Source organism: Sorghum bicolor, chromosome 1, assembly GCF_000003195.3.
Source record: "Sorghum bicolor cultivar BTx623 chromosome 1, Sorghum_bicolor_NCBIv3, whole genome shotgun sequence".
NCBI classification, from domain to species: domain Eukaryota; kingdom Viridiplantae; phylum Streptophyta; class Magnoliopsida; order Poales; family Poaceae; genus Sorghum; species Sorghum bicolor.
Window position 1 is genome coordinate 65,914,196 of NC_012870.2, and position 26,414 is coordinate 65,940,609.

Sequence of the window (26,414 nt, forward strand, 5' to 3'; positions counted from 1 at the left end):
TAAAGGGACTAAAAAACCCCCACCGCTCCTCTTACCTCCGCCGCAACAACCATTTCCTCCTCCCGCCGCCGCCTCCGATCCCGTCCCCGAGGCTACAGAACCAGTTCATCCAGGCGCGAATGGCGGCGGCGAGGAGTCTGCTTCTGAGGCACCTCCGCTTGGCGGCAGCCCCGTCAGCGGCATCCGTGAGGCCGACGGCGTCGCTGCAGGAGGCCCTGTGGGGGCGGCGATGGATGTCTTCGGAGGATGCCAAGGGTTCTTTCCTGGACAAGAGCGAGGTCACTGAACGCATCGTCAAGGTCGTCAAGAGCTTCCCGAAGATCGACGACCCCTCCAAGGTATGTACACTGCTGTCACACTCTTCCTACCGTTGGCTAGCTAGAACAAGAGGTGCTTAATAGGATCAAACCCACAACCGAATCGAATCGATGCAATAGCTTCTCTCCGAGGAGCGAATGTTGTGAGAAATGCAGACGTAGCTGAGTTGCTGGATATGTTAGCAGTGTGCAATAACGATAAGCATTTCTATGTGTAAATTGGATTAAAGTTCAAAGAGTGGTTTCAGTGTGACAGAATGTTTGCAAGTTGTGGTGTTGTTACTAGTGTTAATTTCACTTGATTCTGTTGATTTGCGTGGATAGTCCATCATTGGTAATCTTTAGCTAATAGCCTAATACTTAGGGCAGTTGCCAAATTTGTTAAGAAATGTTTTATTTTCTTACTCAAAGGAAATTAAGAAATGGTTACAAATGAAATGACACATTTTTCTTGTGAAAACAGGCATTAGTGTAAAATTGGGAGTTTTCTTATATAGTTTTTTTTGTTAAGTTTATTTATTTGATAATTTTTATGGTCAAGATTTTCTTGGGTAAATCAAGTGGAGTACCACTAGGTGCTGTTTTGTTCAGTGTAAACAGTTACTTGGATAGTTTCAAAGAGATTAAGTTGTTTAGGAATTAGCATAGCTATATTGAGATTCAGCATCAAGAAACCAAATGAAGAAATCCCTAAACAAACACAAGTATCTGCAAGTGAAACCAGTTAGCAGGCTTGAACTTGCATAGACTAACATAAGAGCATCTCAAAGAGCCACTCTTAAACATATTCTCTAAATCATCATTTGCAGAGTCATTTGAATAAAAATCCCGCTCTATATCTTTTCACCAAAATTTCTATTCCTGTGAATTAGGAAGGATATAAAGAGGCTCTTGGAGTTGCTCTCAAGTATGACTAGGCATTTAATTTGTTGCCTTAGTGGCTATGGATTAGGCAGTTGGTCCAATTATGGACAGAGTCTTCTCTTATTCTCCTGAACAAGCACTTGAGATGAGGACTTACAAATTCAAGGGGGTTGGAATCAAAACTAGATTTAGCTAGCTACCGCATGAGAGCTTCTCTGTTTGGATTTCAAGTCTCACTATTCTCTGCTTGCCTACTGGCAGGTTAGCACTTGTGCAGAACATGAGAAATCAGGCATTTAAGTTAACTCAGTCAGGCCTCCAAGTTGCTTAGCATATCAATATTTATAGGTGCTCTAGCTAGGGTGAAGACATGAACGTCAGCCCTTATTACTAGTAGTTTCATCATGAGACGAACTTCTGTTATACTGTATTTTTAGCCTTTTTCCATATAATGTAGCAGATGTTATGCAAAAAAGAAGCATTCATTTACTTGGCATATAAAATAGCACATAAGACAATTTAGCAAAGAGTGACGACCTCAACTTTTCTTCCTTTTTTTTGAAAGAACCTCAGTCTTATTTTTCCAGGTTACAGCAATACCAGTTGTGACTATTTAGTAGTTCTATGTTACCTATTTGTTACAAAAGTGTCTAATCACCATCTTATTCCTTCATTGGTGTAGTTCATGTATAGCATCATCAATAGATCCATTCATTTGGTAGGCCGAGCTCATCAGGGAAATCATGAGATGCAGCATTTGCTTCCTTCGTCTTGCATTCCTGCTGCTCATTTGTGTGACCAATGCATTGGCATGGATATGAAGTTTCTGCTGTTGCTTTTGTTGGCATTGCTGCCTACTCAGTTCTGCACAACTGGTCCATGGAGTTTTAGTCTGCCCATTCATTTGGTTGTACGCCTCTGCGCGTGGCAAGAAAACTCCAGTTCCTCTGTTGCTCTGTTTCCCTGGTCGCAAAACAGTTAGTTGCTGCTTTGCCAGAGCAAATCTTGGCAGATTAATGGCTCCTTTCGTTACTCTGCCATTGCACAGAAGTGTCCATGTTTTCATTGTCTTGGCATTGTCACTACTATTAGCGATGTGACCCCATTTTTCCACCCTATAGACCTGTGGCTTTGGGGGGTGCTGCTGTCTGTAGGAGTTGCTTGCTATGGCATGACGGAGATAATGATGCTGGTATCTCCCCATTGTGCTGTTGAGGATTCTGACACGAGGCAAGTTCCTCAATAATAGTAAGGTCAAGGTCATCAGCTTTGACAATTCCAATATCTTGAAAGATCTCTGGTGAAGCCACCGGTGAGCATCGTTGAGCTCTATTGTTTGTTACTCAGCCATTTTGAACCAGGATTCAGGCAGGTGTTGATGCCATGGGACTAGAGGGATATGGTTGTCGGTGACTAAGGGAACTAGGATGTTCTGACTTCTGGGTCCCTAGGGATGGAGGGGAAATTAGGGAATAAATACCTAAAGGTAGATACAATTTTGACATGATTATTTTGTTTTCCTGCTGTTTCTGTTTTGGGATTTTTGGTCTAGCATATGCATCTCGTGCGCCCTTTCATGTGTTTTGTGTGGATGGTTTGGTGGAATCTTGTCTTTTCTCGAACAAATCTTGTTAAGAAAGCTATATGTAGAACTTATGGTTTTGCAAAAAAAAAAGTGTTCCTTAATTCTTCTTAGCTGATTTTGTGAAGTGTTAGTAAGTAGGATCTAAACTTGTTTTTCTGAGATTTCCTCTGTTCTCAGAAATTTATTTGTACTTTGTATTTCAAAACTCATATTTTTCTTGTTTTCAGCTGCATGAAAAAATATTTTGCAACATTGGATTGCGAAATTAATTGTAGGCTATTACTGATCTCTAGTATTTTTCAGGACTTACTCCATACTTTGAAGTAAATTTGATAAGCACACAGTTATATGGATTTCAGGATTTTTTTTTAAAATAACCAGTCTTTATGGGCCGCAAAGTTTTCGTCTGGGTCATGTTGTTGATCCACATGAATCATTTTTGGATTAACTAGATCATGTAGCTATAACACAGCACTGTAATTGCATAGGTAGGTGAATGTTATCAGCGAGGGTAAGCTTTAGATAGACACTGTAGTCCAGAATTTGGTGCTCTTTGTTGAGAAGTTGCGCTCCATGCATCGTAACTATGGAAAATCAGCAATAATAAGTTAGAACTGAGAATTTCTTATAGCATCCCTAACTCATTTCTGTCAGCAATCTAGTTTGCTGCTTGTTATTGCACTTAAGCATGACACTGGCAGAACAAGAAAACCTATGCATATCTTTTTCTCTCTAATCTGTAAAATTCCAACATGTAAATGCTGTTGAGACATGAGTGTTTGGTTACATTTTTGCCTACAAGCTTAAACGTCTGATGACAAAACCTCAGTCAGTTTGTTCCCAATCACCTGTAGGTGACACCAGATGCCCATTTCAAGAATGATCTTGGCCTAGACAGTTTGGATGCAGTGGAGGTTGTCATGGCCCTAGAAGAGGAATTCAGATTTGAGATACCCGATAATGAAGCTGACAAGATTGACTCCATCAAAGTTGCAGTTGACTTCATTGCCGCACACCCGCAAGCGAAATGATAAGACACATTTCATGCTATAGTTAAGTTATATTGTCATCAATCTCCGCCCTACCCCTTCTTTTTATGAAGAAAGTTCGGCTTGAAGATGTACACTACCGTGACCATTTAGATACTTTTACTGATGCTACTCTCCTTTTTGGAACGATTTTTGCTACTGTAGTACTGTGGATCGTCTGCATTAAATAAAAATTGTTTGAACCTGAGAAAGAACCTGTTTTCTTGTATTCGGCTTTCCCGGCTTATCAAAGAGTACATACTTTCGATTGCTTGTATAGGGATATCAATGAGCAACCTTATCTGCATATATGACTTTTTTGAGGGTTCGAAGTTACGCACGGAATCGAAGTTCTGCTCGATATTCACTGATATATGTACTATATATTGCCTATAAACTGCTGCTCTAACTGATAAGTGAAGACCAACAAAACCACAGAACCAGTGTCTGATCCTTGATCGATGATCGTTACTACGGTTAAGCTATCCCACAGCAATCAGGCGCATCAAAACCATGGCACAGCACTGATAGATTTGGAGACTAGGTGTTTGTGTGAGACTGAAGATTAGTCTTTGCCGAACTCATGTGCTTTGAGCCAATATCCGTATTCAATTCTAGCATGTATACATTCTATTCCATTTGCTGCCATACCAATATCCAGAGAGATTCCTTTTGTCGTTTGTCTGGTCAGGGTTGCGGGTGTTGAACCTATACTACGGCCTTGTTTAGTTCCCAAAAATTTTTCACATTACCCGTTACATCGAATCTTACGATACATGCATGAAGCACTAAATATAGATTAAAAAATAAATAATTATATAATTTATTTGTAATTTACGAGACAAATCTTTTAAGTCTAGTTAGTCTATGATTGAATAATATTTATCAAATACAAATGAAAGTGCTACAGTACCGAAAAACCAAATTTTTTCACCTACTGAACAAGGCCTAGATCTAGCGTTTTAGAGGGGAAATCCTCGAATTCACACCTTGATTCGGCTCGGTAGCCACTCAATCGCAGCTCCTAAATCTCAGAGGGTCGGTCTGGTGGTGCAGAATGAACATGGCAGATGGTGGTGACGGCGACGGGGAAGCTGGGGTGGGAAGGGCAAGCACGACAATGGTGGTGGCGGTGAGGGTTTGGAGGGTCTCCTGATGGGGCTGAAGCTCTCAGAGAAGGAGAGAAGCAAGGTGAAGGAGCAAAGCGGAAGGAGGGAGGTGATGGGGAGCAAGCATCACACGCAGTGGGAAAGTTGTTTGCGAGCAAGACAGGATATGCGGAGGGGCTGGCGCAAACTCTAGGCAGAATCTGCCGGGGCAAGGGATTTTGTGCAAGGAGCTTGGGCAAAATATCTTCCTCTTCACGTTCGTGCGAGGCAAAAGGAGAGCCATCACAGAGGGTCCGTGGGAGTTTGGAGGTGACCTACTGGTTCTTGCAAATTTCGACAGGAGCAAGAGGTTGAAGGACATTGAGTTCACTCATATCCTGATCTGGGTCAGGGTCTTCGAACTCCCTCTTGGGATGATGGACTCTACAAATGAGATGTTGTTGGGGAACCAGATTGGGAGAGCTCTGATGGTCACCACGGAGGAGGATGGAATAGGTGTTGGGGGATTTTTGTAGATAAAGGTGAAGATCGACATTCGCAAGTCATTGACGCGTGGTATTCTAGTGGAAGGAGGGATTAGCCGGTTGGGGTCGATGTTTCTATGCGTGGGTGTTTAGCATGGCTTCCTCCTAAGGGTTTTTTTCGGAGGAGCCAGAGCCGTTTTGAAGGAGTCATAACTTTTTTTTCTCTCCAAAATGACTCTGTCTTCTCGGTCTTTATTGGAAAAACGGCTTCTTTTATAAAACGTTTGGTCGAACTTCTCTAGATGAACCAAAGCAAGAATAGAGTGAGAAGCACCGCCTTGCAACGAGCTACCACAACGGGCGGACATTCAAAGCATATGAACCAACCTTTGTCCTTGGTGTGAAGCTTTACACTGGAGCTTCATGTCGAAGCATACATCGGAGTAGTACATTTGTATAAAATAAAAGAATAGCGACACAGTCTTCAAAACACAACTTTGATATCTTATTTTTATAAAAAAAATAGAAAAAATGATATACGTATACTTTTATGATAATATTTTCAAGACAAATCTATTTATATAATTTTCATATTTGCAAAATCAATAATTTAAAAGTTATTGATGATTTATATTTTTAATGTTTGACCCAAACTTTATCCAAAATGACATCAAAATTCTATATGGAGGGAGCATGATCTAATTTTGCATGAAGCTCATGTGGTCCCGTTCCGCGATGTTCGGCTTCTTGTGGTTGTTAAACACAGCCAGGCGAACAGGCTCACATGTGTATATATGCAGGCAGGCAGCATCTCTATAACTTTTAGTTGTCGTTGTTTTTTCTTTCCCCCCGGAAATGATAAAACGCAGGCGAATGAGAATGGGGGCGAGCCCGGCAAGCCCCGGCGCCCGTGCGTTTCGGAGCATTTGTTTGGGCCGGACAGCAAGCTTGCTGCCTAGGCCGCGCCGTCCGCTGGGCCAGTGGGCGCTTGAGTGGTGAGTGAACGAGGAAATGGAATCCACGGCGGCATGGGTGGATGGCCGGCGTTTGCTCGTTTAGTCCCAAACTGCTCGCTGGAGCCAGTTGCAGTGGGAAGTGCAGCTATTTAGAAGGGGTCACGGCACCGAAGAAAGGCCACGCAGCTGCGCAGTGGGCACAGAGCGAACTATTCTTTCGCCTTTTACTAAAGAATACCGTGTACCCGCTGCACTAAGCAGCATACGCTTATTTTTGGAGGGTTTCTTTCTCTTTCTGAGGAGGAGCCCAACAATTCAATACAAGTTTATTTTAAAGGGGCTGTCACGCAATTCTTTTTACCTTTTCAAGATTAAGAAAAGATTTAAGAAATAAGAAAAATCTGATCTTGTTTATTTCTTTCTCTTTCTGAGGAGGAGCCCAACAATTCAATTCAAGTTTATTTTAAAGGAGTTTCCAGCAATTCTTATCTTTTTAGGAAAATACCTCTAGTGTTTGATCGTGTACACCCATGAACTCGACGGGATGAAAGTGGGATATCCGAAAACGGGATACCAAAAAATACGGGTGGAGAAACGTTCAACCGTTTTTAGTCCCGGTTCCGGTGCATCCCGTCTTGTTCCGTATTTTTCCCAGAAAAGCAAAAATGGCAGGGGTAAAACTGTTGGTTGATAAACTATGACAAAAATTATTGTTGACTGATTTATTGTGAGAGAAAACATTGTTAAATGGCCAACAAATTCAGCTGATAAGCTCAAGCTTGTCTTATCAGCCGTACTTTTTCTGTCAGACAACAGTATTTTTCTCTTAATAAATCAGCCAACAGTAGTTTCAGCCATAACACCAGCGAACAGGTGCAGATCGAACGTATTCACCATCTGTTTTAATCCTTGTGGAGAGAAACAATTCAATTCAAGTTTTTTTTTAAAAAAAGGGGGGTTTCCTCGTTGGCAAGTTTTGTTTAAATCAAACATTGGTGTATATTCAAATGGTATCTGTTGTTTTGTTAGAGCAACTCCAACAGTTTTGCATATAGGTTTGGCATTCTTGTTTTTTTGCTAAAACTCTCAAAATCTCTTATCCAACAGTTTGACAATTGAGTTTGGCATTTATAGCAAGTTGGCAAATTCTCCTCATTTCTTGGCATTTATGCACACCTAGAATAGGCTTGGCATTCTGCATGCGCATGCTTTTATAGCAAGCTGACAACCTGATGTTTCTTCGTTGACCTTCATGACTAGTAGAATTTTGTTTTTGCCAAGTCAAAATTGCCAAACACGTGGAGATGTCTTTTTTGTTCCCTCCCCATATCGTTTTGAGAGTTGGCAAATAACAACATTTGCCAAACAAAATTTGCAAAACTGTTGGAGTTGCTCTTAGGCAGGTCGACGGAGAGGTGTTTAAGTCATCTGATTTTTGTTTAAACAATTCTAATTTTAACTAGGTTCAAAAGAAATATTAACAATTATAATATATAAAACAAATAAATGCACTATCAATACACAACTTATATTACACTGGACAAAACAAAAGTATTTGATATTGCAGATTTTAACATGTTTTCAACTTGCTCAAACCTAGAAACATTCGACTTAGATAAAACAAAATGCCCTACGTTCTAAAACAGAGTAACAAAACCGAGCAGGTCCCATTGCCCATATAAATAAAACAAAGTATCAAAGTCGAGTAGATTCTTGCCTAACAGAAAGCACTGGGCTGATTTGTTATGAAAAAAAATATTGTTAAATAGCTCTGGCTAATAAGCTTAAGCGAACTATAGGTCCGATTGGGCATTAGCCATTTAGTTTATTGGAACAAAGTAAGTTTATTGGAGCGGTGCTTCTACGGGCCTTTTGAATGATGACGTAAGATTCTTGCCTGGAATATATATAGTGAGTTTATTGGAGCGTAGCGGTTCAATGATGACGTAAGATTCTTGCCTGGCATAGACAACATCACGCGTCCGACTGTGCCAGGATTTTGCTTTTAGCCGTTTGGCAGATCCGCAGATGCAAAAGTCTGTTCGACAAAAACAAACCATACGATATACCTATGCGCTACTGAAAGATCTCATTACGGTCAGACACGATCAAACACATGCCAACTCCACGGCAGCTATTTTCCAGCCGTGTTCCTTTGCTTTAATTATCAACATCAAAACTATGATTAGTACAGATATAATAGCTACCCTCTTTACACAAAATTATTTCTATATGTGCTGGTCATGGTTCAACCTCCATGCTTATGTACATATGGCCACAGCCAGCACAATGAATACTGCAGATGCGGACTCATGCTAACCTCTGGAGGATAGCCCTCGCCTCTAAAAGGCAACACCTCTGTCAGCTTATTGCCACCGCCCACCGCACTGACGGCTTAATCACCCGATTTTGCTGATTTCAGTACGGGAGATGTGCGGTTAAATTCTCTTTGTGCTTTCCACACCTTCAGTCTGTAGAAGGCTCCTGATCTACACACCTGTGATGCCCAAGCTCAGCATAATAAATTACTCATCTTGCTATTTAGCATCCGGTTCTCATCTTCTGTCAGTGGATTAGGCTGGTGTGCCATCTTGAACCTCTTCTGTACCATCATAGTCATGGGTTCTGTGATTCTCCGCTTCATTTGCTGGTTCCTCAGGAACCACAGCAGCAGCAGCTAATTCCTTGTCATCAGTAATGCTCTTCATCAGCCTTTTTGATCTTTTAGGCCTTGGTTCGGCAATCTGTTCATTTTCTGTGTGACTACTCCCCAGTTGATCTCCTCCCGCATCGGGCTCTCCATTCTTGTCCGTATTGTCATTATCATGAGTATTAGTATGTTTCTTGTGGGAGCTCTTTTTCTGGAAATATTTTCAAAAAAAAACCTTAAATTAGCAAGGCTTCTTAAAAAGAAGATCAAGTTGGATAGACAAGGTGGCAAAAGAACATATGAACATATGAAAAATATTTTGAGCATAATTGCTTTGCACACTATGGATACAAAAGGTCTCAACTCTCAAGGGTGTCAAATAAAACAGCAGTTTTGAATTGCAAGATAAGGCAGCCCAATATGACGTCAAGGTGCATAATGGCTCACAAAGGCAAATACAAGAAATTTATAGTAGCAGTCAGCAGTCATATTATAGTTATCATATGGACTAAAATGCAAGTCAAGTTCAACTGATATAGCCCAAAACAAAACAAATTATAAGGTTTAAAATAACTTAATTCAATCCATTGAGGCCAGGCTCTTTCGGGTTCGCTACTTGCTTGGAGCACTTCATTGGCTCTCCCATGTTGGATCAGTAGCAAAGTCAGAACTGGGGCTTGTTGTGAGCAGGTGGTGGTGTGTTAGGGCTTCAGCTGATGTTTGCTGTGGGAAATAGAAGCTGCTTATCGCTATAACTTGTGGAGAGCTCAGCAACAATGACGTGCAGTGGGCTCCATTGGTTGTGTTATCTTTGTGTAGGTGCGTTGCTTAGGGTTAGTCATCTGGACTGCCATGTTTAGGGTTTTCGCTGGTTTTCCTTTAACAAACTGAACGATGTGAGGTTTTAGGCCTGGTTTCCCTTATAAAGTGGGTCGATTCTATTCCTTCTTAATTGAAGGGCAGAGCTCCTGCCACTGTGTTTTAAAAAAGCTATCTAAAATTTAATTATGTTTCCTTTTACATTAAGTTTAAATTTCAAAATTGCATATTGAATTCTTGTCATTCATTTGCTTCCAAGTGCATATGAACAATTGAAGAAAATTCAAGAAACTGCATGTACATCAGAAAAGAACAACGGAGGATGTGGGATACTCGTATGATAAAATAAATTAAGGCCTTGTTTGGGTGTTATTGTATTCACCATAATCCACATGTGTTGGGGGTGGATTGAGGTGGAATTTAGTTCAAGTTCCACTCCAATCCACTCTAACACATGTGGATTGATGCGAATCCGATTACATCTAAACGAAGCCTAAACAGGTAAATCAGTAGCTCAAATATATTTCACACATGTACCTTTTTGCTGGTTGTTTTATCTTGATCTGCATCTGCAGTAGCAGTAGCAGTAGCATCATCCAAGTCTTCGAGTGTCAAATCTCCTTCTTTGTCAACCTTGATGCCCTTCGCTCGTCTTTTCTTTTGTCGATCCTTAGCCTAAAATGGCAAACGGAGATGAAAAATGTTGTTCTGGCAAGACTTTTTCCCATTGAATTTAATTACAGTATTGTTTCCAAAAACAAGGGGGAAAATGATATTATACACTATACAAAATTGGTACTAGAAGACATTGTTAAAGGGGGTGGATCAATATTTTCATAAATAGGTCTAACAGAGTAACAGACAGGTAAAATTTATGTTGCCATATAATATTGAGACACCAGTGGCCCAGCCTACCAGCAAGAACAGTAAATTTCTGGACAGTTGAACAATATAAAGCACAAAATAACACCTCACTAAGATGGCACAAAAGCAAAGAGCCCAAATACGATTATTATGTGCCCCCCTCCCCCACCACCAGTAAAAGCTAAACTATGTTGTCCCTTCATTTCTGCAAATTTAACACATGTTTGTCTTCTCCTATTTCCCCCTTTTTCAGAGGGATCCAAAAACTCCTAGTTGTCTCTGTCTGTCTAATCCACTCTCTTCATGGGCAATCCTCCAAGGATGCAATTTGAGAAATGTATTGCTATATCATGTCAGTATCATTAAGCATTGTACTATCAGAGATGATGTATCCAAAAAATCAAAATTATTACAATACTTGCAAATATATATCCCTATGCATCGGTTCGATTCCCTGTACATGCGACATATCATAAAAATTGCTACAAGCTAATACTGACATTGCAAAATGTATTTCTGTTTGATATGTGCTCCAATTGTACGAGTATCAGATATTCAGATAAGTGACCAAAAGATGGAAAAGACACTATATAATGTTTACCTGCATGGATATTTCTTTCAACTTATGTGCAATCTGTGTGTCATCAATAAGTAATGAAACAACATCCTCTTGTCTCATCAAATGATCGTCCTGGACATGTTTCCCCTTCATAACCAACTCTTGCACTGCATTTTTCTGCTTTGCTCTTTGCAATATTTTTTCCTCAATAGTATCTTTGCATATAAGCCTGTACACAGTTACCTAAAATTGCGTGTTCCAAAGAAAATATAAGGACCTGACATATTATAAAACTTAATTCACACAAAATAAAACAACAAAGATATTTAGTTCCAGTGACAGCCAAGAAGCCAATTCACAACCAATGATCAGAAATACTACTTGCTTTGGACATAAGCAGTTGAACTTTAAAAAATTTATCAATACCCCTTTAAGCAAATACATTGCAAACTTGAAAAAAATACATCTAGAATTGTCTCAGAAAGTACCTTCATCACTTTATTAGGTTATATAAACATACTACAACAGGAATTAGCAGTAAAAAAAATACTTTGGAGATTGCATCGATATCCAAGACAAAAATATTTGTGACTAGTAGCAACAGGGAATGCTACCGGAAGAGTTAACAAGATTTAAAATTAAGTCTGACTTTATTGTAGAACAACAATCTACAAGGTAAAGAAAAAGAAAAAAAAAGGAGTGGTGGACACTTTCAAACTAAACTGAATGAAAGGAATGATGATTAAAAGTGGACATGAAAATTAAACACCTCGTTAGCTTTCATTAATAATCAATCTAACTTTTGAAATGTGAAACGAGTTAACCATAAAGATTATCATAAAGCAGTTAGTCAAACTTCAGAAGTGCCCATGTTTTCATAGTAAGTTTGTCATGAAGTTCAGATGTCATTTAAAAATGATAAATGATGGTCTGTGAAATGAAGGAAATAAACTTAGCATAAATTGAAGTTTCAGTTACCTCCTTTGTTTGACCAAGTCTGTGCGTTCTATCCATTGCCTGCTGGTCTTGTGTTGGATTCCAGTCAATTTCATAAAAAATAACAGTATCAGCAGCAGTCAAATTAATACCAAGCCCCCCAGCTCTTGTGCTTAACAAGAAAACAAATACATCATTCCTACAGAGAAGAAGAAAAAAAAGGTTAAGGCCATGTTTCAACAGAGTTATGTCTTCATATTGCAGCAGTTAACCCTGCTACAAATACATCAATATGCATACCTATTCTGGAAATCTCGGACCATGTCACGGCGGTCTGAGATTGCAGAAGACCCATCCAGTCTGAAATACTTGAATTTTCTGAAATTCATGTAATCCTGAAAACATAACACATTTGGTTGTAAATTGGAAGAATACTAGCGTTAGTGCACCAGACTCAACAGTACTTTCTCCAGGAATAATGGACAGATAACTCATTTTTTCTTGAATATGCACGAGAGCTGTGTATATCATTGCATTGAGGAATGAGGAGAAGAGAAAATATAGGAACACACAACATCCACACAATCAACACAACTCACACAACCCAACCCCTGACACAAGAGTCATTAACTTTGCTGAAACATTTAGAAATCTATTTTCAGTTACTTCACGAAAATCACAATGTTAGTATTACAAATAGTGGAAACCAAAATTGCTACCAGTCTTGTGAGCATCATTTGGTACCCATGGTTACAAAAGTACTCCCTCCATCCCAAATTATAAGTCATTCCAAGAATCTTGGAGAGTCAAACTATCCCAAGTTTGACCAAATTTATATGATAAAATATTATTATTATGATACCAACTAAGTATCATTAGATTCGTCCTTAATTATATGAAATTCATAGTATACTCTCTTTATGTTACAAATCTTAGCATTTCTCTCTATAATTTTGGTCAAACTTAAAAATGCTTTGACTCTCCAAGATTCTTGGAATGACTTATAATTTGGAACGGGGGGAGTATATAACTACACTTATAGCATTAGTAGATTTTGCAAATTGTAAGTGCATACAGCATAGGAAGTACAAACATGTAGCATAGTGCACACATTAAATAGTAAATATGTAGCAGAAAGTAATACCTCAAGAATGTCCAACATTTTAGTCATCTGAGCAAAAAGAAGCACGCGATGACCTTCAGATCGAAGGCGCCGTAGTAGCATATCCAAGGTGTGGAGTTTCCCAGAATCCTGTCATCAAACACAGTACCACAATAGCTGAAGTAAGGTGCAATAAAAAAAAAGAAATTGCTTGGCCTTTATGTAAAGGAACTCCAAGCGTTCTAACAATCAAGCTATATGCTGTCCAAAGACATATTTGAGCTCTTCTGAACTTTAGTTCAAAAGGCACCTCAGATCCACAGATATAAATGATAACTTGGGACCTCTATTTGGATGAGGGATTTCTTCTAAAAATTTTCAGCCTTTGGTTCAAATTTAATCTAATCTAAGGAACTGAACCAAATGTCCAAACAGGCCTAAAAGAGTGATGAAATTATGCAGGTCTGCAGGTGAAAGAGCGTTTAAACAACAATGTGCAATTGTGCCGCATAACACAGCTGAAGTGATTAAGACTTACGGTGAGCATTTTAGCTGGATCAAAATTACTCATCGGTGGAGAAGACCCAAATATCCTATAGGGTAGCTGCAGCATCGGCTCAAGGATGGGCAAATCAGTATTGAGTTCTTGTATCAAAGGATGAGGAGCAATTGGTTGTCTAGGACCATTGAACTCAGAAGTACGAGCAAATCCCAGGAACAGTTTCTTGGCCCAAGGATCATGCATCTCATCGGTGAACTTATAGGCAAAACTTCGATCAGCACACCAAACATTTATCTGGCAAACGGGAAAGGGCTATTAATGAACACTGACAATATATTTGATAAAACAGATAGATGTAAAAGAACAACTCTTACAATACTTGGAGCAAAAAATGTACTCAGGTGAGCAAACTCTTAACATTTGAGCAAAAAATGTACTCAGGTGACTCTACACACATGGCCTCATGCAATGCGATATACAAAACAAACCAACATGAATAAGACAAATGGACTCACAGGTGGTGCTCTAGCTGGCGGAATAAAAGCATACGCTGAACGAAGAAGCCTTATGTTCGAAGCAAGCCTGTCACGATGGGATAGCACCAATGCTTCATATGGGCCATCACTTGGCCCAGTCCCAATCTTTGTCCTAAGCAAACTGGGCTTGGCCTTTGTAGAAGAAAGCAACAATCGGGCAACTGCACGAACTGTTGTGGAATCATTCTGACTGGACTGGATGTCAGGATCTTCTGAATCAAGAAATGCATCCATAATTTCATCAGTGCAGTTCCTATTCCATTGCATTACTGAAAACGCTAGTCTCTCAAACAATGAAGCAGTGGCCAGGAAGGAAGCTTCAACTGGGCACAGATTTGACAAACGTGTAAAGCCAAATGCACCAGATGATAGAACAGACTCATTTGATGAATTAACTTCTGGAATGGCTGAGCGATGGATATTGCTGGGCAAAAATATATTAAACAGCCTGTTCAAATATCCATTCTGAAATCCACAGATGTTTCCAGAATTTTCCGTGTTGCAGATGATTCCCTCATAAACTAACTTTGGAATCTGAGGAGATTATGTAAGATAGATATTAACACATTGTTCATGATCAGGAAGAAATATAGATATTAACACATTGTTCATGATCAGGAAGAAATATACGCAGGAGGTTGTACAGGTGTGGTCAATAAAAGAGAAGGGTTAAGGTAACTATACCTCAAAGATTATAGGATTTCTCTTGCCTGCATAGTGTACATCTTGTAATTCCCCAAATGGGGGAGAAAGAAGTGAGTTTGGGATATCAGCAAAGTAAAAGTAAGAGCTTCCCTCATTGCGCTCAAACAGCTCTGGGTGATTGCAGACCTAAAAAGCAATGCAGAGAGATAACATCCAATTAGAACCAGAAAAGGAGCCAAATTTAACAAAATTTACAATAGGGAATGATTTTTTTCCTGGGCAGTTGGGTTCTTCTGAATGATTTTACATATATGATCAAAAGTAAGAAACGTACTATAACTGTATACTACCTTCCGTAGCTGCATGACAATATTCATCAGGCTAAGTAACTTCTTGTCATTTAGATGACCACGACTTCCATCAAGCAACTCATTAAGCGAGATCTTATTTTTTATAGCTTGATAGAAAACTTGTTGACGAGAACTCAATTTGCAGGGAACAATTTCTTCTTTCTTTTTGGTCATTTCAGCAATGACATCAATCTTAACCCGGCGGAGCATAAAGGGCTTCAAAATAGCATGCTGTGAAAAAAAGAAAAGTGTCATTATAATCTTAGGAGGCTAGCAAATTGTACCAAAGACTCAAAATATTCAATAAACAACAACATAAACAGTATGATCATGTCTTACCAATCTACTAAGCTGATGTTCATTCAAAGCTCCTCCATGCTCAGCATGTCCCTCAATACTGTAAAAACATCAGAAATTTAAGGATGGACAAAATAAAGAAAGTACAACTAGAAACAAAGAAAACAGTACATTACCCCTTTGAGAACCACTCATTGAACTGTTCATGGCTGTCAAATAGAGTGGGCATGATGAAATGAAGAAGTGCCCATAACTCAGCCATATTGTTTTGTATTGGTGTCCCAGTAAGAAGTAGACGGTTTCTACAGTTGAAGCTCAGTAATGTCTTCCAGCGCTGGCTGCAGCAGAGAGAAAATTTGTCAAGGGGGATAGTTCCTTGATAAATCAATGAAAACACACATACACACATGCGCACGCACAAACGCAAACACACACACACACACACACACACACACACACACACACACACACACACACACACACAGAGAGAGAGAGAGAGAGAGAGAGATTTCAACATGTAAAGTCACCTGCTTGAACTTTTGATAGCCTGGGCCTCATCCAGTACCATGTATTGCCACTTAACACGTCTCAAAAGCTTCTCTTCATTCACAAGTATCTGATAGTTTGTAATAAGAATGTGGAAGCTAGCATCTCTGCAGAGTTAAGTGACAAAAAGGTTAGATGATTAGGCAAAAAGGTTATGAGCTTTTTAAAGGAAAGGATCACTCGCATAAGTTTCTGCCCTAGCCAGCAACTTACCTGCGATAGAGACGCTTGGGGTTGATATTCTTTCGAAGAATCATCCTCTCTGGGCCCCAGTAAGGAAGTATCTTTAGGTCAGGGCAGAATCTAATCAACTCCTCAGCCCAATTATTCACAACAGATGCAGGAGCCACCACTAGAAAGGGGCCCCATATGTTTTTGTCCTGTGTGATATATCAAATGTTTAGCATCCAACCATTAGGTGTTAGCTATTTATACTCCTGTTCCAAATTGCAAGTCATTTTGGCTTTTCTAGGTACATAGTACCTTTTGCTATACATCTAGATATGTGCTATGTCTAGATACTTGGTAAAAATTATGTATCTAGAAAAGCCAAAATGACTTACAATTTGGAATGGAGGGAGCACTTTATTCTAAAATATATATAGATATGTTAACTGGATGAAAGAATAAAAAAATGAGTTCAAAATAACAGGAGATCGATCACAAACCCCAAACACATCATGGTACAAAATAATAAGCAAGCACTGGATTGACTAGTGGAAACAGTTTTTATGTTAAAAGATAAATTAACCAACCTCAGCCAAATGAGACAGGAATGCCATAGCCTGAACAGTTTTGCCAAGACCCATCTCATCAGCAAGAATGCCATTCAACCCCTGCAATTCCAAAATTTAAAGTGAATCAAAGAGCAGTGCTCATACTAAATGGTAAAAATGTATATGCTTTTAACATTAACAATATACCTGTTCATAACAATTAACCAGCCACTGTAAGCCCTTTAACTGATATTCTTTCAATACACCCTTAAACAACTCCGGTGTCTGCACAGATGACTTCTCAGGCATTGTTGAGCTAAAAATAAGATAGTACCAAAGCAATCAGTTCTAGAGAACTCATTTATAATGTCGTAAATAATAAACAAATTTTCAAACAGAACTTACGGGTGTAATAGATCAATCTTGCTAGGGTCCATGCTAGATGGATCATCAGTTGGAAGAACAGACTCAGAAGTTTGACGAAGCCTCACAATTTCACTATCAAATGCATTTGTCTTCATCTTTTGTTGAGAGACGGCATGCTGTGCTGCTCTCAAGGCCTCTCTTTTCAATTGAGCTTCCTCGGGATCTTCTTCCTCATCTTCATCAGGGACATCTACCTCATCAGGCGGTGCTGAGCCACCAGCTTTGTTCTGCATGAAATGACTGTAAAGCTCTGTTTGTGACAGCAGAAAGTTTAGCCTCTGTTGCTGTCTTTTCGCTTCACGTAGCTCCTCCTCACGTTTCAAAGCTTCAGCAGCTTCTCTTTCCTCTTTTTTCCTCAACTCATACTGATGCAGACGGGAAAAGAAATGAGTGTCATAATCTTAGGTGTCTTGTTTTGGAGACAGCTAAAGGGAAAGCAGTCATGTGCTAAACTGAACCAAACAAATGGGATATATGCAAGAGGAGTGGAAGAGAGAATATATGTTGAACTCAGTGCAGGTAATGAAAAGGACTGAGAAATCAAAAAAGGTATAAATATAAAATAAGCCTCAGCAGAGTGTAAGGGCAAAAAGAAAACCTGCTCTTTGTCTACACGTTTCCAAAATATCAGCATATCCCTAGCCAACTTCCTTGTACGTATTGCAGCACACCTCATCAGTTTCAGTGACCTGCTTACTTTGAGCTTTACCTGGATATTTCAGACATACATTAAGACTGTAAACAAGAGCACATGAGAATTGTACGCTGTAGCCAACAATAAAATGGGCACAATACCTCTCGTTGACAACTGTCAGAGAAGCGCTTCGCATCTACTTGTCGTTTCTTCATCAAAGCAGTAAAATTCCTGTGATGCTTTGGGATGCTTTTGGTAGCAAGAGACTGCCATAGTTTGTAAGTCTTTTCAGACTCTTCTTTCACAATTACAGAAGGTTCCTTCTTTACTATTTGCTTCTTTGGTAAGCTACGCTCGATAATCTGCATTAATGATATCGCATGGTTGCTAAATACAATGAATATAAAGAAGTGCAACTACAGTTATATATCAGCCAATACCAACCTCATATGTATCTCCTTTTTCCAAGACTTTGACATAGTGAACCTGCAAATTGCCAGCTTCTGATATAATAGACCTTCGTATCCTCCCAGCTGCTCCTTCTGGAATTGCAAAGGGGTCCTCGGTAACTTGCAGAGAAAATTTCTGCACCTTTACCCTTTCCTTGAGAGATTCAAACTGTGGCAGGGGTTCCGATAATCCACCACGATTGGAAGCCTCAAACTTTTGGTCAGTACCAAGCATTGCTGCTAGGGTGCGTAAATCTAGCATGCCCTTCAAGAAGTGTTCCTCGACACGTATATCAGAAGAAACAGGGAGATTAAGGGATGATGCTAACTTATCATAACCCTCTGGAACTAAGTAGCGTATATTATCTCCCATATCTAAATAGGTCGAATCAAGGGATGCTACAAGCTTATTAAAACCACCATGAGTTTTAACACATTCTATCCCATTATACTCATGTGAAGCTTCTATCCCATCTAATGCCGCAACATCCCTGAAATCACTTGCGTGCTTAATAGTTTTTTTACCACCATTTTTGTGTTTTATTTGGGGGGTTGCCACACGAGGAGGATCAGAACTAAAAGCACCCTCCTTGAACTTTGACCTCCGGTACTTCTGGACATGTTCACTGAGCATAGCACGGTAGTGCTCCTCTGTTATTTTGTTACTATAGGCATCTGCCTCATCATCATCGCTGGCACCATCAAGATGCCTTTTTCGCTTCCGATGCAGGCCATGGGAAGCATCATTTACACCATTGTACTGATCCAACAAGGATCCTTGACCTAAAAAGGAGAGGCTGAATAAGACAAATGATTCATATAGAAACATGACAAACGTTAACAGAGTTGCTCAAGCTGCAATATGGGTTTTAAAAACAAGCTACTGTTCAATAGATAATTCTTAAACAGAAAACATCAGAATAAAGGTCAAAGAGATAAAGATTGCCGACCTTCACTGCTTGGACTCCCATTTGAGCTGCTATTACCATAGCGGGCAAGATCTTCTGGTACAGGAACCCTGAAGTTCAGCAAAGGCTGCAACAGTATTTCCAGTACCCCCCATCATCAGAATGGCATAGCAATAGGAATAAGAAGGCAGAGAGACATAAGAGTAAATAAATTTATCTTCTTCACTAAGTTCAAAAAACAAGAGAACATGAATGTCACTCTACCCATTTCTACACTACCTGAGACTACAAGGTTTAAAGATCCGACGCAGTCCAAATTGATAGATAAGCAACAATTAAAACTACACGAGTAATAAAATGATGGACCAATAGCTCAAATATGCAAACAAATAAACAACAATGGCATGATCAACCAAAATTTCCCTTAGCAGGCACAAATCATAAGATTAGCAAACTGCATAAAATCAAAACGCAACTATGCATTTTGCTGATGAAAACTATGTAAAAATAGCACGACAAGGAACTGTTTAGCATGCATGAGTGCACATGCTTAGAAGAATGAAACACCAGGCAAAACTAGTCTGTGTGAGTTTAGAGAATACAAGAATAGCAATAGTGACAATTGGACACACTGCAAACTAAGCAGACCACAACCACAAAATACACAACATAAGAGCCTAGATAGATCCCAGCAACTAATAAGTGATCTATGTAACACAAAACGTTGAATAATAACTACATTAAGACCAACAACTTAATCAAGCAATTGCGCCAAAACAAATTCGCTGTCATGCATGAAATACTATAAATTTTGACAGAAATGATGACTACGCAGAAACAGCAAAGCTGATATAAGTTAAACAAGACAATAAGAACACCAGTTGATCATGAATTTTCAACACACTAAGAATCATACTTAGACTAGAGCAATGAGGGAACCAGTAACTTAGGCCTGGCAAAACACAATGCAGCAATTAAATGATAGTCCAAACCAATTAAACAGTAGCATTGAGTAACGAGTATCAGCCATCATACACAATAGAGCAGCACCACTAACAACAACATTAATCGAACACTAGGCAGCCACTAACACCCAACGAAAAGGGGGCTCCAACCCAGAATGGCCACCAGATTGCAGACAGAAAAAAAAAGGCACAAAGGAAGTGCCCCCGGGGGAAGATAATTAATAATTAACCCAAAACCGAGCAATAACGAGCTCGGTAACTCAACAATTGCATCCACCACGCAGCTTCCAATCCAACACAACCCCTAGCGCACAGAGAAACCCTCTTCACGCGCGCGAGAGAGAGAGAGCAGAACTAAACAGCGAGAATAGCGGCTACCTCGAGGTTGAACAGCGTGGAGTAAGAGAGCCCGCCGCCGCCGTTGGCGCCCCCGCCCCGCGGAGGCGCGCGGCGCGGATCCATGTAGAAAACCCTAGCGCCCCGGCTCGCCGCGCGAGGTGGGGAGCTGGGGAGGGAGAACGCAGGGGCCGAATATGACGCCGAACTGCCGAAGGCACGGTGCGGGCGCCGGCCGGGTCGGTGCCGCGGCGCCGGCCGCGACGGGATTAGGGTTAGGGTTCGTGGGCGGAAGCGGAAGGGGATGGAGAAGGAGGCGGAGGTGGAGGGAGGCGGTGGGGTGGAGGCCCTGTTGTGACGTGGTGGGGGGAAGTAGTAGAACGAGGCATGGCTTTGGCTTGGCCGCGGAGGGGAGAGAGGAGAAGAGAGGGGAGCAGGGAAAGCGAAACCGGAAGGGGACTGGGTTTTCCGCTCCGCTCGCTCGCTCGCCCAACGTACGTGCGCCCACTAGACAGCTCTTGGATTTTGGAGCATTGTTTTCTCTTCTTTTTGTCCCCTTCTGGGCAAAGCCGAATTCTTTACGTCGGTGATTTTCAAACTTATATCACCAAATGGATGCAACTATACGATTATACGAGTTGGTTATTACTACCTCCTCCTAAAGTTATAATTATTTCATTCCTTTTGCCAAAGCATTCCAGGTTTGATTAAATTTATATAATACTCCCTCCATCCCAAATTGTAAATCATTCCAACAATCTTGGAGAGTCAAAACATTTTCACTTTTGACCAAAATTATAGAGAAAAATACTAAGATTTGTAATGTAAAGTGAGTGTACTATGAAAATATAATTAAGAAATAATCTAATGATACTTAGTTAGTATCATAATTATTATTATTTTATAATATAAATTTGGTCAAACTTAGAAAAAGTTTGACTCTCCAATATTCTTGGAATGACTTACAATTTGGAATGGAGGGAGTATAAAATAAAATATTAACACTTATGATACTAAATAAATATTATTAAATTATTTATTAATTATATTTTTATAATATATCTATTTGATGTCATAAATTTTAAATTTTTTCTATAGTTTTGGTCAAATTTAAGATATTTTGACTCTCTAAAAAAGTTAGAGTGACTTTATAATTTAGGGTACAGGTGTTATATAATTTTAGATAAAATATATTTATGTCACTGCATTGCTATGATCAAAACAAAATTAGAGATATGTTAACATACCTATAGCCTAATCTTGACCAATTTTGAAGGTGATTGATCTAGTTTGTCCATTAGTCATCTAAAAGTCAACCTTACAAAATTACTTTTTATTGTCCTCCGCTCGCTCCAATGGATCTTTCGTTTCTATTTTCAATTCTTATAGGAAACCAACTCATCTAAAGATAATGTTGTTAAAAAAGGTTGACTTAAATTTTCAAGTTGGTTCTTGCATCTTTGTGCAAACTGATTTCTGAACTTCAGCATATATTTGGCAACAGACTTATATCACGACTCTCTACAAATAGTTGATACTTTTCTCAATGTGGACCTCTAGTTATCACCTTTGTAGATAGAGATGTCAACCCCATCGGGATTAGATTTCCATCTCAATGAGGGGTCCGTCCCAGAACCACCACCAACCCCCCCCCCCCCAAACACACACATCATCATGATCACTTTTTCATCCTTGTTTTCGTGAAACCTAGCAGGGACTTTTTTTTCTTCCCCATTCCATTCTCTAGGGGCCTAAGTTGAACCCATCTATATCCCCAAGGAATTCCCCATGGAGAATGAGGGATCAAGGGGCCATTGACATCTCTTCAAGAGAGCTAACACTACCACTACATGAATCCATGGTTGCCCCATCTCAAGAATACCCTAAACACTTTCACCCTCTCCATAGTTGCTCAGCATTCATGTTCGCGCAATACACCAACTTCTTTGTAATCCTTAATGTTGTAAACAATTAAAAGCCAAACAGAACCACAACTTCTTATTTCTATAGTACATGTACAGATCTACAAGGGATGAAAGGTAACTGGGAAAGAAATAACCATACATCTAGCATTAGAGGAGGGCCATGAATGTTTTTTCTCCTTTTGAGCCTCCTTCATGTTGTTGTAATGTTTATAGTAGCATCATGAATAAACTTAAAATCCCTTGGTATTTTAAGTTGATATTTGTAACATGCTTAAGTCAGATGAATCGAACAAGTAAGATAGAGTATAGTAGCATATCAATGATCTAATTATAAAATTGTGGCATGTGTGTTTAGTTTGCTACCAAATTTCCCCATACCAAAACCTGTCAAGCAAAAGTTGATAAAAAATAAATAAAAACAATTGTTATGAATTTGGTAAGCTAAACTACGTTGTTAAGTTTTGGCTTACCTAAATGGTTGTAACGATGTCTTTATACATTTATCATGACTACAGGAAGTGCTCAATTCATCAATCCAAACACCTTAATAAGCATAATGTAGGCATAACAACACTAGTACAGCCATTATTTTAGACTCACATCATTATAGTTACCTTGCCTTGCATCCAACAACTATATATTTTTATTTATTTTTTCTTGATTCTTGCAACGTCATCAAGGCTACGTTGTTGTAGGCACTCCGCACTAATGCCCGCGATGTTTTGTCGGCTTAAAATGTGAAAGGTGTTTATTATATATAGTTTTTAGTGTACATGTTAGTTTTACAACTTATGACCAAGATTGTTAAAATCATGATCATGAATTAGATGGAAGCTCTAATGATAACATCATGAATTGTAAGATCATAACTACTAAGTTCATATGGTTACCAATTTAAAAAAAAATAAGTTGTAATTTTTTTAGTTCAAGTAAATTAAAATGGGTTGTATTAAAGTTATTCTTCACCCACAAAAACCATGTGGATCAGAATTTAGTCTACCAGCCAAATGGTTTGAAATATTAAAAAATCTAGATCCCCACCAAACACACTATTTGCTCAAACTTATATCAATCCAATAACATTTTTTTCTGTATGCATTGGATGATCGTGTGTTCATAGATGATATTTCATAGTGTTGACAACTTACGAAACTAACCACAACTTAGTTGAAACTACCGCTCAAAGGATGACCAATGTGTGTTACACTTCTCCATCGCTAGGAAAACAAACGTGTAGAAACAAGAAACTTCTAGCCATGAGCAGACGAGTAATTGACATTGCACTGTTTATTTCTCTCATCTCCTATGTAAGCATCCGACCATGTACAAGTATGTACAACTTGAACACCAGATGACAAAGACCATCCGATGTGTATGAAACATGTGGACATTGAGCTTCAATTTTTACTTCGGATTCAATCCAGCGAAGCATGCATGTACAACACTCCCTATGTGTTAAATTGTAAAACAATTTTTTAGATACGTTATATATATGTAAACATAATATATATCTAAATACATATTAAAAACTATATATCTAGAGACATCGAAATCGTCTTACGATTTAGAAATAAAGGAGTATTTAATATCATAATATTGAGCGAAACATCCAAGTATCCAACATATATATTTTGAAAGTTCTTCAAATGTTTGATACTCTACAACTGTCCCCAGGTAATCAGGTGGATATACAAAGCCGTCAAGAGAAAAGCTCAAAGGCAAACAATTTCAACTTAATAAGGTCATCCAATGTATACATTCTTTAGAAATTTTTCCAATTCAATCCAAACTTGTGTATATTCTTCAGTGATTTTTCTAGTTCAATCAAATCACTGTCTCCGCTTTATTGGCTTCTCTCGTATTACATCCATAAGACTTACTAAATCAAATTATTGACAAACATGTTAGTTCCATTGACAATCATTTTTTTTTTCAATTTATACCTAATAATAAAGAGGCAAAATTTTCGTCAAAATTTTTCTTTCACCTCTTCCTTTCGTATAAAAAATTCAAAGTCCTTTGTCCTTTTTTCCGTTAAAAGAAAAGTTTTACCCTTTTCTTTTCGTAAAAGACTCTTTTACAGAGTCCTGCTTCCCCCCTTTTCTTTCGTAAAAAAATCGTAAACAAATCACCCGAGCCCCCATTCTGTTTTCCCCATGAAAAATAAAAACGAAGGAAATTCTCCTTAGAAAGAAAGACAGGAAAAAAATAAACGCTGAAGGCCATTCCATTTTCCCCGCTCCAATCTAAAAGTAAAGAAAAAAAATAAAATAATAAGAAAACTAAAAAATAAGGAAAATAATAAAGAAGAAATAATATAATCTAGTTCTGGTTCTAGTTCTTCGTCCCGTCCGATTAACCACGCCCACGTCTGACACCACGCCCCGCTAACAAAAACATCGACTCCAGGAGGGAAGACCGGCCAAAATCTCTCCTGACCAGAAAAGGAACAAAATATCCCTTCGTATCGAAAAAAGAACAAAATATCTCTCTGTAACAAAAAAAATTCCAGAAAAACAAATAAATTAGCTTTGTTATGATATAATCAGTGGAAATATTTTTCTTTTGTTCATGATCTATTTCACAAAGGAGCCGATGCAAGAACAGGAAAAAGTTTAAGGGTTCTAGATGAAAAATACAAAGAAAATATAAACAACAAATAAATAGTAAATGCTTATCTCAAATTTAAATAGACTTTGGTGTTTCCAATTCAAAATATTTTTTAGCTTCTTGTCTTTTTTCCCAACAATGAGCAAGAAGGGGATGCGATTGTTGGAGGGATGGTTGTGGGTGTCACGCGAACGACCCAAGGGCCGCAGAGGAATTTCTATGTAGTCGTGCGGATGAAATAGTTTTATATATTTTAGTCATTGGGAATTTTGGTGTAGCCAGGTGGACATAATAGTTTTATATGTTTACTTGTAGGCTCGATGTCAGGTCCGTACTCTCTCTAGAACAAGATATTATGATCATAAAAAAATAACTTGTATTAAGATATCATGATCATCATAAAACAAATAAAAGCTTTTAATTATACAAAAAAGATAAATACTCTCTCTATCCCAAATATAAGTCATTCCAAGAATCTTGGAGCGTCAAATTATTTTAAATTTTGACCAAATTTATATGGTAAAATAATAATTATTATTATGATACTAACTAAATATCATTAGATTAGTCCTTAATTATATTTTCATAGTATACTCACTTTATGTTATAAATCTTAGTATTTCTTTTATAATTTTGATCAAACTTGAAAATGCTTTGACTCCTCAAAATTTTTAAAATGACTCATAATTTAGTATGGAGAGAGTAGTAAATAAATAGGTAACACTGTCATCCTTGTTTTCATTAACGAGCCTGTGCTTTTATGATTGCTACAACAACCATTCACAACATCAAAAGTAACAACTATATAAATTAAGCTATTGCGACCGCTGCAGTTAATGCAAAAAAGATAACGCAAACAATTTAAATGTTTGATATTTTTTCTCCCATTGCAACACACATACATGTTTGCTAGTCACAAATAAAATATGAATGCAAAATAATTTTTGTTCAATAAAGATTCCTCTAAATCTCTATGGTCACTTTTAGCTTATACTATCCCTAGTGTCACTTTTAGCTTAGAGCATCTCCAACAGTTTGCCAAATGAGATTGTTATTCTTAAAAATTTGGGAAAACAAGAAAATTTGCTCTCCAACAGTTTGCCAAATGAGGTTGGTATTTTTAGCGCCTCCGCGCGCCTATCTTTACGCGCGCGCATCCTACTCCGTATCGCCCTACCGCGCGGCGCCGCCTTCCTTCCCGTGCGCGCGAGGCACCTTCCCGTGCGAGGCAACTCGGCCGCCATATATATCGACCAATCCCGTGCGACGATCTGTTCTTGGCTGCGTGCTTCCTCGTCGCGTGAAGAGGAAACCCC

General features: G+C 38.8%; 2 protein-coding genes across 2 annotated transcripts; one reads left to right on the forward strand and one right to left on the reverse strand.

The window, feature by feature from the left end:
* LOC8082287 (acyl carrier protein 2, mitochondrial) lies at window positions 1-4,067 on the forward strand. The gene is made up of 2 exons (XM_002465224.2): window positions 1-338; window positions 3,621-4,067. Exons 1-2 carry the CDS (start codon window positions 120-122, stop codon window positions 3,795-3,797), a joined length of 396 nt encoding a protein of 131 aa, XP_002465269.1. The 5' UTR covers window positions 1-119; the 3' UTR covers window positions 3,798-4,067.
* On the reverse strand, window positions 8,396-21,005 carry LOC8082649 (DNA helicase INO80). Its single transcript, XM_021461657.1, has 22 exons — window positions 20,606-21,005; window positions 19,305-19,389; window positions 18,350-19,137; window positions 18,067-18,267; window positions 17,870-17,980; window positions 17,251-17,636; window positions 17,053-17,161; window positions 16,885-16,965; window positions 16,343-16,509; window positions 16,111-16,236; window positions 15,760-15,921; window positions 15,626-15,683; window positions 15,287-15,517; window positions 14,976-15,122; window positions 14,271-14,825; window positions 13,792-14,049; window positions 13,296-13,403; window positions 12,452-12,546; window positions 12,194-12,350; window positions 11,258-11,458; window positions 10,330-10,467; window positions 8,396-9,184 (listed from the first exon to the last, which is right to left on the reverse strand). Exons 1-22 carry the CDS (start codon window positions 20,687-20,689, stop codon window positions 8,897-8,899), a joined length of 4,536 nt encoding a protein of 1,511 aa, XP_021317332.1. The 5' UTR covers window positions 20,690-21,005; the 3' UTR covers window positions 8,396-8,896.